The 11,604-nt window shown below is 54.8% G+C and overlaps 5 protein-coding genes across 5 annotated transcripts; 4 read left to right on the top strand and 1 right to left on the bottom strand.

Moving 5' to 3' along the window:
- Positions 1 to 161: 161 nt before the first annotated feature.
- Positions 162 to 2,051, top strand: PUNSTDRAFT_70519 (3-hydroxyisobutyryl-CoA hydrolase; the record flags this gene model as incomplete). The annotated part of the gene is made up of 8 exons (XM_007385324.1): positions 162 to 284; positions 356 to 451; positions 514 to 595; positions 645 to 708; positions 757 to 824; positions 881 to 1,073; positions 1,136 to 1,541; positions 1,620 to 2,051. 8 exons carry the CDS (start codon positions 162 to 164, stop codon positions 2,049 to 2,051), a joined length of 1,464 nt encoding a protein of 487 aa, XP_007385386.1.
- Positions 2,052 to 2,475: 424 nt separating this feature from the next.
- PUNSTDRAFT_53490 (Indoleamine 2,3-dioxygenase) lies at positions 2,476 to 4,485 on the top strand. The gene is made up of 4 exons (XM_007385323.1): positions 2,476 to 2,621; positions 2,680 to 2,818; positions 2,883 to 3,291; positions 3,348 to 4,485. The coding sequence occupies exons 3-4, from the start codon at positions 2,977 to 2,979 to the stop codon at positions 4,443 to 4,445; spliced, it is 1,413 nt and encodes a 470-aa protein (XP_007385385.1). The 5' UTR covers positions 2,476 to 2,621; positions 2,680 to 2,818; positions 2,883 to 2,976; the 3' UTR covers positions 4,446 to 4,485.
- A 666-nt stretch (positions 4,486 to 5,151) lies between these two features.
- Positions 5,152 to 6,809, top strand: PUNSTDRAFT_144649 (uncharacterized protein; the record flags this gene model as incomplete). Its single annotated transcript, XM_007385322.1, has 1 exon — positions 5,152 to 6,809. The coding sequence occupies one exon, from the start codon at positions 5,152 to 5,154 to the stop codon at positions 6,595 to 6,597; it is 1,446 nt and encodes a 481-aa protein (XP_007385384.1). The 3' UTR covers positions 6,598 to 6,809.
- Positions 6,801 to 9,158, bottom strand: PUNSTDRAFT_104588 (replication factor-a protein; the record flags this gene model as incomplete). The annotated part of the gene is made up of 9 exons (XM_007385321.1): positions 6,801 to 6,986; positions 7,034 to 7,126; positions 7,177 to 7,294; positions 7,350 to 7,743; positions 7,804 to 7,945; positions 8,001 to 8,068; positions 8,120 to 8,207; positions 8,253 to 8,805; positions 8,860 to 9,158. 9 exons carry the CDS (start codon positions 9,156 to 9,158, stop codon positions 6,876 to 6,878), a joined length of 1,866 nt encoding a protein of 621 aa, XP_007385383.1. The 3' UTR covers positions 6,801 to 6,875.
- A 107-nt stretch (positions 9,159 to 9,265) lies between these two features.
- Positions 9,266 to 11,396, top strand: PUNSTDRAFT_104585 (uncharacterized protein). The gene is made up of 3 exons (XM_007385320.1): positions 9,266 to 9,381; positions 9,434 to 9,708; positions 9,761 to 11,396. The coding sequence occupies exons 1-3, from the start codon at positions 9,300 to 9,302 to the stop codon at positions 10,907 to 10,909; spliced, it is 1,506 nt and encodes a 501-aa protein (XP_007385382.1). The 5' UTR covers positions 9,266 to 9,299; the 3' UTR covers positions 10,910 to 11,396.
- The last annotated feature ends 208 nt before the right edge of the window (positions 11,397 to 11,604 follow it).

Genomic DNA, 11,604 nt, shown 5'->3' with positions numbered 1-11,604 from the left:
GAGTGTCAGGAATACGAAGTTGTTGTACGACGGCTTCGCTCTGCAGCCCCGTGGCAGTATAAGTGGAATTACTGCGCACTGCAAAGTCTCGGACCTGTTCTCACGCCGGCTCTCCGCCAGCCTTGACCGGAAATCACGACGAAAGGGCTGATACTGTTTGAATGTTACCCCATGCGCTGAGGAGGATGTCTAGTCGCTCCGCAGCGACTGCAGCGAAGAGGACAGCCGCCATTTCTCAGCACCTCATGGCTGCGTCAACCAGCGCAGGTCCGGCTTCATTCGAGGTGCGCGTAACGTTCTCCTGCATTGAGGCACACTCCACTCATACGCAAGCTAGGCACCCGTTGTCTTTGAGTCCAATGCGGGCATGCGGAGATACATTCTCAATAGGGAGGCGAAGTTGAACGCGCTGAACACGGACATGATAAACCTGCTTCAACCCAAGCTGGAGGTGCGTCATGGGTCGGTGCTTGCAGACTTCCGACGGCTGACGTTGTTTATCTACTACCAAAGGAGTGGTCTCGCTCCGACCTCTGCCAGGTAGTGGTTGGATCCGGTAAAGGCCGAGGTTTTTGTGCGGGTGGGGATGTTGCCTGTGAGTTCCGGGACGACCAGAAGTCAACGTCGGAGCTGATGTCCCACAGCGGTTGTGCAGGCCGCCGCAGAAGAGTCAACGCGCAGCGAAGCTATCGAATTCTTCAAGAAGGAGTGAGTCTTTTCGGGTGCCCGCACCACCCTCTGTCTAAGCGTCATCAGATTTGAACTGGACTATGCCCTCGCGACATTGCCGAAGCCCTACGTCACCATCATGGATGGTATCACTAGTAAGCGCCAAGAAGGTATATATGTTTGCTCGCCCTAATGTGGATCATTCTCTCAGTGGGAGGCGGTGTGGGACTTTGTGCCGGCGCACCATTCCGTATAGCAACAGAGAACACGAAATTCGCGATGCCCGAAACAAAGATAGGGTATTCACCCGACGTGGGGGCGACATACTTCCTTCCGAGGCTGGACGGACAGTTGGGAGCTTATTTAGCTTTGACCGGGAACACGATATCGGGAAGAGATGTTTTGTCAGGGTTTCCCAGCTGTATTCGTCGACCATCCAATGCTGACTCGAGCTTTCTCGCTCTAGTGAGCTTGGTCTTGCCACGCACTACGTTCCATCAAGAAGAATACCCAGCCTTCTTGACCGCCTTGCGTCTTTGGAAGCTGTCACGCTTGACAGAATCAACCAGACGATCGAGGAACTATGTCCGGAGCGCTCAGACGAGCCTCCCAATCGCCTCGTAGGACCCGCGCGAGCTCTGATTGACTCGGCCTTCGGTTATGATAAAGTGGAAGATATCGTTGAGGAGCTCGAATTACACGCGGAGAAAGCCCCGCGCGAGCTCGCGTCCCTGTCGAAGGATATCCTTGACACCTTGCACCAAAGGAGTCCGACCAGCCTGAAGGTTGCACTGCGTGCGGTTCGGAAAGGAGCCAGTTTGTCATTGCTTCAATGTCTGCGCATGGAACTCGGCATCGCTGCGGCCTTCTGCGTGAGTGTACACTACGGACATATCATCCGCAATCATAATGGCGCCTTCTCACGAGGATCTGGTTATCTTATATCTTAGAGCGGCGCGAGTCCCGATTTCATCACCGGTGTGACCCATCTCTTGATTGCCAAGCAGGGAGGACGACCGGCCTGGTCACCAGACGCGCTGCAAGATATATCCGACCAGCAAGTCGAAGACAAATTCTTTTCGAAACAAAAATCTCCTTACCTGCAGGAACTCCCCGAGTTATCAATCCCGGACTTCCTGGATCGTACAACCGAGCGTCATCCAGGAAGGTTCGCACTGCCTTCGGAGGAAGAGATAGAGAAGGCGGTCGTGGGCGACCACGAGACCAGTGGTGATATGGCTGTTACGCTCGACGAACTGGTCGAGAATTTCGCCACCTTGCGACCAGGCAAAGTCGGTGTATCAGAGAAGATTCTGGAAGTGGTGCAGCGGCGATGCCGGGTCAGCGATGATGGGTACCTCGAATGGGTACATCGTAACTAGTCGCCCTGCTGGATATGCCCACAGCCGGCTCCTCTTCTCTCATTCTCTGTCTCACTACGGCATGAGCCCTTGGGGACGTGATGCAATCTTATCTGAACGATGCGATAGCGATAGCCCGCTATGCTTGTCGTTAGCCAGATTATCTCCCGCGAAAGCCCATGATCTTTCTCCCAAGGATGATGGTAACCTTAATAATTCGTGTCAATCGCCACTTACTTGGGTGGGTCTACTTCATTGCACATCGTCCTTGCGGAAGCATCAGATCGTGAACGGATCTCTCGGAAGAACGCATTTGCAAAGATACACTCTGATACACTGTGCAACGTGCCCCGGTGCCATTGCCAGGAAGCCGGCCCGCACTATTGCGGCATGCTTATTTTAGGTGATGCCCATGCAGCTTAGTGAATGATATCGTAGTGTGGACTTGGCACTCGTTCAGCATATCCTGTGAGCGATCTCGGGTTATACATGGTGATGGATAGGAAAAAGGAAGCACGTCTTTCGAGGGACAAGCAACGTTACCACATACACCGGAACCTTCGGAGACACGCTGACAAGAAAGATCCGTCTCTGCAGACCGGCAATGCGGATCAGAGATAGTCCGCAGGACAGAGTTCAGGTAACGCACCCGTTCTGGCGACTGCTGTCCTGCAGCGGGATCTTCCCCGACGTGTCAAATCGCGGGATCGTTGAGGCCGGATTGTCACCGAATAGAGTCATGGTACACGGTACCGTCACGCCGCCGCGAGCATCGCAGTCCCCGAAAGCTGACAATCGAGATTGAGATTAAGTCAAGCGAGGCGCTGCGATCAGACAGTCCATTCATCATACCTTGCGCGCCGAAGATGGGATTGAAGCTCTATAAGTATGTCTATTGTGAGCGATTGGCTCCACAAACTCGGGCGCACCTTGGGTGGTTCTGGAGATGATTGTCGTCCGCGTCTTCCTATGGCTGATTCGGGTGCTGCGTGCCTATCTCCTCGCTTCCCTCGTCACCCTATTTCCGGCACCGGCAGTGACCAGCACGCCTACATCCTGGTCGGCAAGCCCAGACTTCGACATCGATCCCTCCACGGGATATATACCGTCGTCTCCCTTGATCTGCCTTCCTACTCCCTTCGATGCCTGGGAGGATCTTTTGGAACAGGCACAGAGTTTTCTGCATCTTGGCGATGGCGTAGATGCGGAGTTAATTGGCGGAGGGCGCGAGGGCGACCTGTGGAGAAGTCGCGTACAAGGAGTGAGTATATCATCCCTTCACGTAACGCGGACAGAACCTGAGCACAGAATCATTAGCTGCCTGTCTTGGACCCATCGAAACTGTTAGACCTTCGACAGTTGCAGCGCGCTCACATGGTCTTGGCGTTCCTCGTCCACTTCTACGCCCATTCGACGCCGGTCGCGAAAAGGACCGGGCCCGTCATCATCCCGAGGTCCTTGTCGATCCCGCTTGTCATCGTCTCGGGAAAGATGGGAATCGCCCCCATCCTGACGTTCGCGGACACCGTCCTTTGGAATTGCGAGCGCACGGATGTCTCTGTGCCGCTATCTTTGCATAACGTGAGGCCTCGCGTCACGTTTTCAGGAACCGACGATGAGCGGGCCTTCTATATGGCCTCGGCAAGGACAGAGCTCCTATGCGCTCGAATTCTTCACATAATCCAGGAATATAATAAACTCGACCACACTCCTTCAATCGATACTATCACGCAATGCGCAGGTTACTTAGCACAGCTCGAGACCATCACGGAAGAGCTCACGGAGTACCTCGCCCATATACGTGACGAGGTGGACCCACACGTATTCTATGCCACCATTCGCCCGTGGTTCGTTGGGAGCGATCCAAAGAGCGGGCTGGAGCATAGTTGGGTTTACGAAGGAGTGCCAAGTGACGGACTAGAGCTCGATGGCCCTTCTACAGGCCAATCCACCGCCCTCCAGTCCTTGGACGTCTTTTTGGGGGTTGATCAGCAGATGGAAGGATCGAGCGGATTGCATCGCGGACCTAGGAGTGACCAAGGATTCATGCAGCGAATGCGAAAGTACATGCCCAGGAGTCACCGCGATTTTCTTGAGGAACTCGCCACAGGAGATGGACGGATCCGAGACTTAGTCAAGCGAACGCCCGCTCTGCACGACCGGTACAATTCGTTGGTGAAGGCGTTAACGAGATTGCGGGACATGCACATGCGCATCGCGACGCTGTACGTTGTGACCATGGAGAGATCCCATCGTCATACCGGGGCACGATGCCCATTCTCCAACATGTCGAGTCGGGTGAACTCCGAGGACACAGGGAAGACATCGGTGAGGGGAACTGGAGGCAACGAGCTATCTGCTTTGCTCAAAGCAGCCCGGGACGCGACCAAGAGAACAATGATCAATAGCATATAATGACTGTGTGGTAGACCTGGAGTCCTGGACTGTAGGCCCTTGATGTACTTGTTAGCCTGAGACGCGGATTATGACATACGTAAGTTACCTCCGGTTATGTAGCGTAGTAGTATTTGTATCTCTCAATCTTTGTGATATTCTTGTACAACGTTGTTCGCGAGTTTTGTCGATGCCGTTGTCTCCAGGGGAGGTTGCCATGTACAGAAGCTGCTAGCCACGGAAGTGAGGCTGAGATCAAACTTGGGCGTGCGCTTTCGATTGACCCTGCGGTATAAAAACGAGGATCGGCTTCCAAACAAATCAATTTTCATGCTTCGGGGTATCTTGGGACGGGCCCACAATCGAGGATCTAAAGTTTCGCTAGGGTAGTAAACAAGCAGAGGAGGGGCAAATGATACGGAGTTGCGCGAAATTGCTCAACGTTTGACCTCCGCAGGATCCGTGTGACATTCAACATGGACTACCGCGCCTAGTACTTACATGTCCTAGAGCTGAGTCCGGAGTCTGTATGTATTGTGCAAGTACTATGCAGACCAGTTTATGATTGGGCGGTCGCGGTCAGTGATGAAGAACTCGTTCGCGTTGCCGTTGGTCCGGTGCCCGCTGGTGCCCGGGTAAAAGGCACGTGATCATCCGGCCTCGTCCCCGTCAGACTCAAATCGCCTCTCCGCCAGCGTCTTGCGACCTCGCGTATTCACCAAGGACGATGGCGTCCGCCGCCGCACGAAGTCCGAACTCCTCCACGTTCCCCGCACTGCTGAAGCGAACAAAATTTGTGACATACGATCCGGCCATCGCGCAGGTCTACACCTCCCCCTCTGGCGATGCGCACCGCGGAAACTGGGGCCTGAAGCGCCCACTCGCGCTCAAGAGACGACGCGCTTTCATCACCGTCAAAACAGTTGACACCCTCGAGAAGCAGACGGACTGGGACCCCGCCAACCAAGAAGCACTGTTCATGAAGAAATGGGCCGAGGTCGGCAAGGTCGATAATCTGCAGCCGTATACGCCGTGGGCGGAGCAGCTAGGAGTTACCGGCTTGAATCGCTGGAACATCGACAGCGAGTTTGCTCTGGGGACGAATGACGGCTCGGCCTGGATCAACGCCGCCAAAGGGCAGCGGAAGGCCCGTACGAGGGTCAGCTCGCTTCAGCCGCAGAGCACCGGCACGAGCGCCGACCCCTCGCAAGTGCGAGAAGCCCCGACAAGTGTCGACCCTCCTCAGGTGCAGGGCCTCATACCGAATCCCGAGGCGATGAAACCGAAGGAGTTCGAGGCATATCTGGATGATATCCGCGAAATGCGACCGGAGTTCTTGGAGTTCTTGAAGCAGGAGGCGGCCAAGTCAGAGGCGGAGGAGCGGAAGCATCTGTCCCAGGAAGCGCTCAATGCACAATCAAGCTCGCGGAATGGGGCCTCACGTCGGCGGATTGGCGTGTCCGATGACCCGCTCACCCAGTATGCTCAGAACTCGAGCATTTATCGTACATTCCTCCGAGAACGTGCCATGAATCATGCTCTCGACCCCCACTCGAGGAGGCTCGAGCGCCAGCCCCACCCAGACGCTGGCCTCATCTACATCAAGCTACCCCGGCTCCAGCACTACTTCATGACCAAGCCGCAACCAGGACGGGTGTTGCAAGGCACGTCGTTGGTACGCGATGCGCAAGCCTACATCACCAGCTTCGCGGGCATGACGCCGCTCCTCAACCGCAGAGCTCACGGTGACCAGACCAACGTCGACTTTGGCACAGACAAAACGCCGCGTTACGACAGCCAAGCGGGCATCCTCCGAATGCGACTCCGCAAAGCTCAATTGCTTCGCGCGCCTGAAGTTGTCGGCAGGCACACGACGGGCCTCAGTGGTGCGCGCATCACCGGCGAGGTCGAACCCGTGGGTCAGATGGATGCGTACCGCCCTGTCACCTGGGTGCCGGGCAGCAGGGACTACGTCGGAGCGTTGACGCCGCTCGATGGACCAGTCGCGCCCATGCGCTCTGGCTTAGTACCAGCCCCGAAATCGAGATCAGGGCAGGGAGCAGCGAATTACCTCGTGAAGAACTCCATGCAGGGAGAGCAGTTGTTGAACAGAATCAAGGGCTTACTATCAAACATGAAGACTGACGAGGTCTCGGAGGGGGACGACTTCTAATCGTTATATGGAGGGTATGACTTAGGATACTCAGTATCATAATTTGATGATTCGGCTGAGGGCCCGATCGGAAGCACAGGAAACTTAGTGGTTTGGAGGGGTTATGGATTGTGTGCTAAGCAATACTTACGTATACATATCCCGACCTTCATTGCCCAGGTATCCGAGGCATTGCACCTGAGTGCGTGCTTCGTGATCCGAGAGATTGCAACACCCGATGATTGTTCAATATGATACAGAGACAGGGAGCACACGTAAGATGACCAAGAACTGTACAGCTACTGGCCATGGGCCCAAGGGGTCTTGAGCAGGTCGCGCAAGTACGCTGCATCCGCAGCATAGTCTAAGGGCGTTATCCTCGAAATCCCGTATCGCACACGTGTCGAGTCCTAGCATAGGTTAGCGCCGGGGCACGCTACACGCATCCGTCACTCACGCCGAATGTGTCTTGCTTCGCGCGGCATGAGAAATTGAACGTTTGGCAACCGGCCTTGTGCAGGATACCATTAAACTTTGCTTCGTCCCGTTCCTGAACGATATGGAGTTAGAGGTGTTTTATGGAACGTGCAAGCTTACTACCTTGATCTGAACTAGCTCGGTGGCGCTCATGTTGTTAAATACCGCGAGCCCGACATCGTTGAAACCTTGGAACCAAGCTTGCCCTGTATGATCGGCCACAGCCATGGACACAATGTATCTAGTTGGGCGTCGCATGAGCAAAATTTGGGACACAATCAGGCTGCGCAGCATACCGGTACTCGGGCGCATCGTAAGACTCGTCGCACTTTTCGCAGCGCCATCTGCCGTCGGGGATCTGCACGACCTTCTTGTTGCACCCTTCCTTCGGGCACGCGGGATAAGCTATGTTCTCCCCGCGGACGTGCATGACTGTCGCTTGAGCGAAGAAGTTGTCAGGCCGGTCCGACGAGCCCAATTGAAGGTCCCGAATTTCGCCCAAGGTTTTCACCTCGGCTCGGTTGAAGGTGCCACCCATACCCGCACCGCCGGCTCCGCCCGACAAGAAGCTATGGGACTGGAAGGATTGACTGTTGCCCACGCCGTCGTACCAGCCACGGAGGTGGTGAACCTCAGGGATGTCGGGTTCGATCTGCATGGTACTGGACGAAACCATCGACAGGGAGCGACCTATAAATGTATGGATGTCAAAACCGAATGTCTCCTTTGGGGAGTGGGGGGAGAACCCACCTCCGAAATCACCGACTCTAACGCCCTTGAAGGCGACGACAGGGTTGTCGGTATGGTTCCAGGCTTCGGCTTGCTTGCCCCACAGCGTCAATCGAACAGAGTAGCCAGAGCTATCGACCAAAGTTAGTTCGCGTTTCAAGAGCTAGGTAGTGCTGTTCGTGAGCTATCTGAAGGGAGACTTTATGGGGCCATCCTACCTCCTTGTGGGTCGTCTTGGAAACAATTGTGGCAACGCCGCCGTCTTCCTTGACCACCCCAAGCACGTCTATGAAGGCACTCTGAGAAGCAGTAGGAGAAGCAGTATCTCTACGCTTACCACACGTTGAGTCTTTCTCCTTCTGTTCCAGTTCGGCCAACGGTGTGAATTCGTACTTCACTGCAGGAACTCCGGAAGGATCGAGGCACTGGGAAAGTCAGTATCCGTGCGTCGGTATAACAACGATGTCTACCTCTTCGACTTCAGTGTTACGCTCGAAGCTCAGTTCATAGTCATTGGCGAGGTTTGAGAACTTCTTCTTAGCCAGGTTGACCCGCGCCCGACTAATGAAATACACCTTGCCCTCCTGGAACTTTTCGTAGAGCGCGTCTACGACGTCGTTGAAGCCCGTCCCTCTGATCTCGCCGCTTTCGTCCATAAGCGTGACATTGAACAACTTGCCTTCTCCACGCTGGTTTGACCAAGTCCGGATGTCAGACTTCTGAGTGACCCTGGCTTTGATCGTCCAGTTGTTCTGGTACGGCGAAAGCCCTTCGATAGGGAGGATCGCTGATTGACGGCCACCACTCTTGTTACCGGGCGTCGAGCGTTGAGGAGCGGATCTCGGTGGGACCGTGTTGGAAACGGACGGCGCTGACGCACGCGCGGGGGCAGGGGTAGGGGCGGTCTCAGCCATCGGGACATCACCGTCTGTCGTGGGCTGATCGCTCAATGTTATGGCAGAGGGATCTCCGATCTTCTCGGCAATCTTCAGGACTGGAGTCAGATCCAGAATAATGATAAGTCTATACAATGAGTTAAGGCGGGTCACGAGTGGCTGTATATTCAGTTAGGCTCACCGCCTCTCCTGGACGACGTTCGCGGTAAATCGATCGAGAACGACAATGCTGTGCTTGCCAATAGTTTCATCCTCAATAAGATGGTTGAGTTGTGTGGCTAGCATGGCTTGTACGAAGTGTTCTCCGTCGGACATGATAATGCGGTACCGGTCAGGCGCGTTCGCCCCAGGCGGGCCAGTTGGACTAATCTTCTTGATGGACAGAAATTGGACAGTAGGGCAGCTCAGATAAATCTCTTGATCATCAGTCTGAGCGTGCTGAAGGCGCAGGCATAGACCACGAGTGAGTTGTTCGGCCATCGAGAAGAAGAGGCAGCGAAAAGACAACGGGAGGTCGCGACGCGTGAACCGCGTTATATAGCGCGTCACTTATGTAATCGCGAAATTTCGGCCAGCGCCGTGCCCGGGCCAGTCGACCAGAGCTCATTCAGCCAGCAGCGGATGGCGGCCAAGGATGCTACTTCGACGCTCCCGCTGCAGCCCACGAAACCCTCTGGGCTAAGGTCGGCACTGCAATATACTGGTACGCGTGCCATGAACATCGTCTGCAGCCTCACAGCCCTGATCGCGAGCAGGAATACCCCCTTCGTGGTTTGAGAAGCGGCCCAAGCTTCCCTCGCGCAACTGGCTTATATTCATCTCAGTCACGGCTTCCATCACTGGCTACTATCTCTACGACCGACGTGAATGTAAACGCATAAGGCAAGAGTATGTGGACCGCGTCAAGCACCTCGCCGAAGCACCTCTCGGCACCATGGAGCTTCCGCGGAAGGTGACGGTATACGGAGGCAAATGGCCAGGGGACGACGACTACGACCGCAGCATGAAGTACTTCAGGAAGTATGTCAAGGTGAGCATGGCCTCTTTTACACCTCAGCTTATGTACTCATCCTCACTTGCAGCCCATCCTTGTCGCTGCAGCTGTAGATTACGATATGATCAAGGGCAAACGTCTCGGGGACATCTCGAATCATGTCGCGGAATCTATCAAAACCCGGCGCCGCATAGACGCTGGCTTGGAACCCCTACCGTCACTCGCCACGCCCGCTGTTCAGAAACGTACTCCGGAACAGGAGCTTGAAGGTGGCATCGTCCTTATCGGAAGAAGCACCTTCAAGGAGTTTATGCATGGGCTCGTACGAGGATGGACCGAAGGTCTCGAGAAGGTCGATCGCGAAGAACAGTTGGCGAACGAACTGGCGAACGACGGTGCATTCGACGAGCCTGATACGGAGTCTCTAGCATCTACGACCTCGAGGCCCTTGGCTGACGATGAGCCTATACCCACACCCTCACGACTCGCCCCTTCCAGAGTATTACCTGGCACATTAGCCCAGTTCAAAATGCCTGGGATGACCCAAGCCTCGCCATCGTCATCCATCATCTCTGTCACGTCTTCAATCCCCGCCCACCTGAACGCTCCTCCGGAATCCATTCCCCCGCTGCCTCCTCTCCTCTTAGTGTCCTTCACCAACTTCGTCGGGCTCAAGCTCATACCCCATATGATTTGGGACTTCTTCAATGAACGGTATAAGGTAGCTTCTGGCTCCAGGGACGGATACAAACTGGTCATGGGCATCACCCGGCCATTCCTTGCGCCTCCTCCTTCTCTCAACGCGCCCGCATTCGACCCTTCGATCGACCCGGTTCAAGATTTACGACCCCAACTGGACCTCGACTTCGATCGGGATGTCGAGTCCTACTACAAGAACTCGCTTCAGAAGATTCCCTCAGAAATTGAGTCGTCTCGAAAATCCTATTACAAGAGCCTCGCGGAGAAACTGGTCACTGCTCGTGCTCTAGCTCGTGGTGACCGCGAGCCTACGAAGGAAGAGCTCCAGAACCCCCCTCCTACTGAGGTTGAGCTGCGCGCGGAGAGGATCAAGAAGGAATTGCGTTGGAGAGGCGACTTGGAAGGCTGGGAGATCGTAAAGCCTGAAAACCAGACGTTGTGGGATGAACGCCTCAGGGGCGTTCTGAAGGTTTTCGTCGATCCGCCCGAGGACGGCGCGTTACCATCGTCGGATGACAAGACTGAGACCCGAGCATGAGAAACATTTCACAGTATTCGAGCGTCCATCACGTTGCAGCACGAGGCCATACATAATTTACAGCGCTTTACTATAATGCACAAGCTTAGCGGGGACTAGTCATCTGTGATCTCTACAGAACCGCTGTTCAGGAAGGCCTCAATCTCAGCAAGAGGGTTGTCCGTGTAGTAATCCTCGTGATCCTGACTGCCAGATTCATCACGAGCAACATGACCTTGATGGCCGTCATTGAGTGAGTATGTGTTGTGTAGCTGATCGCCAGATAAAGACGTAGCAGCAGAGTCTTCAGGAACGAAGTCAAATAAAGTCATGTCGAACTCAAAGCCTGTATCCGGGTCACCGAAGTCAAACTGCGAGTGCAGTGCTTCCACATCTCCGTTGTCTAGTGTGCGTGCAGTAGCGCGCTCGCGGTCTGTCCTATGTGAATCCGGTGACGAGCCGCGTAGAAACAATGAGTCTGCCTTTGAAGGAGGCTGTTGTTGTGTCTGGTCGGGTTTCTGCGTGAAGGCGTGCAGTGCATATACATGGTATGACATGTATAATGCATACCGTATTTAGGAGTTCATCAGATCCCTCTTTGTAACGCTTGGCCGGCCAGTCATAAGCCTCGTCTTCGTATGACCTTTTGAGAGAAGATTCCGCAGATGTGCTTGCGGGTTCCAAGTCACGTTCGTCAGCACACTCATACAGCAGGG

The sequence above is a fragment of the Punctularia strigosozonata genome (genome assembly GCF_000264995.1).
Source record: "Punctularia strigosozonata HHB-11173 SS5 unplaced genomic scaffold PUNSTscaffold_9, whole genome shotgun sequence".
Taxonomy (NCBI): domain Eukaryota; kingdom Fungi; phylum Basidiomycota; class Agaricomycetes; order Corticiales; family Punctulariaceae; genus Punctularia; species Punctularia strigosozonata.
This window is presented reverse-complemented; position numbering and strand designations above follow the sequence as displayed.

Excerpts from the sequence above, each read along its gene's own strand:
- PUNSTDRAFT_53490 (XM_007385323.1), top strand. The coding sequence starts at position 2,977 with ATGATTGTCGTCCGCGTCTTCCTATGGCTGATTCGGGTGCTGCGTGCC. Across the intron at positions 3,292-3,347 it reads GGAGAAGTCGCGTACAAGGA|CTGCCTGTCTTGGACCCATC; the intron begins GTGAGTATATCA and ends CAGAATCATTAG.
- PUNSTDRAFT_104585 (XM_007385320.1), top strand. The coding sequence starts at position 9,300 with ATGGCGGCCAAGGATGCTACTTCGACGCTCCCGCTGCAGCCCACGAAA. Across the intron at positions 9,382-9,433 it reads GTCGGCACTGCAATATACTG|GAATACCCCCTTCGTGGTTT; the intron begins GTACGCGTGCCA and ends GATCGCGAGCAG. Across the intron at positions 9,709-9,760 it reads ACTTCAGGAAGTATGTCAAG|CCCATCCTTGTCGCTGCAGC; the intron begins GTGAGCATGGCC and ends CCTCACTTGCAG.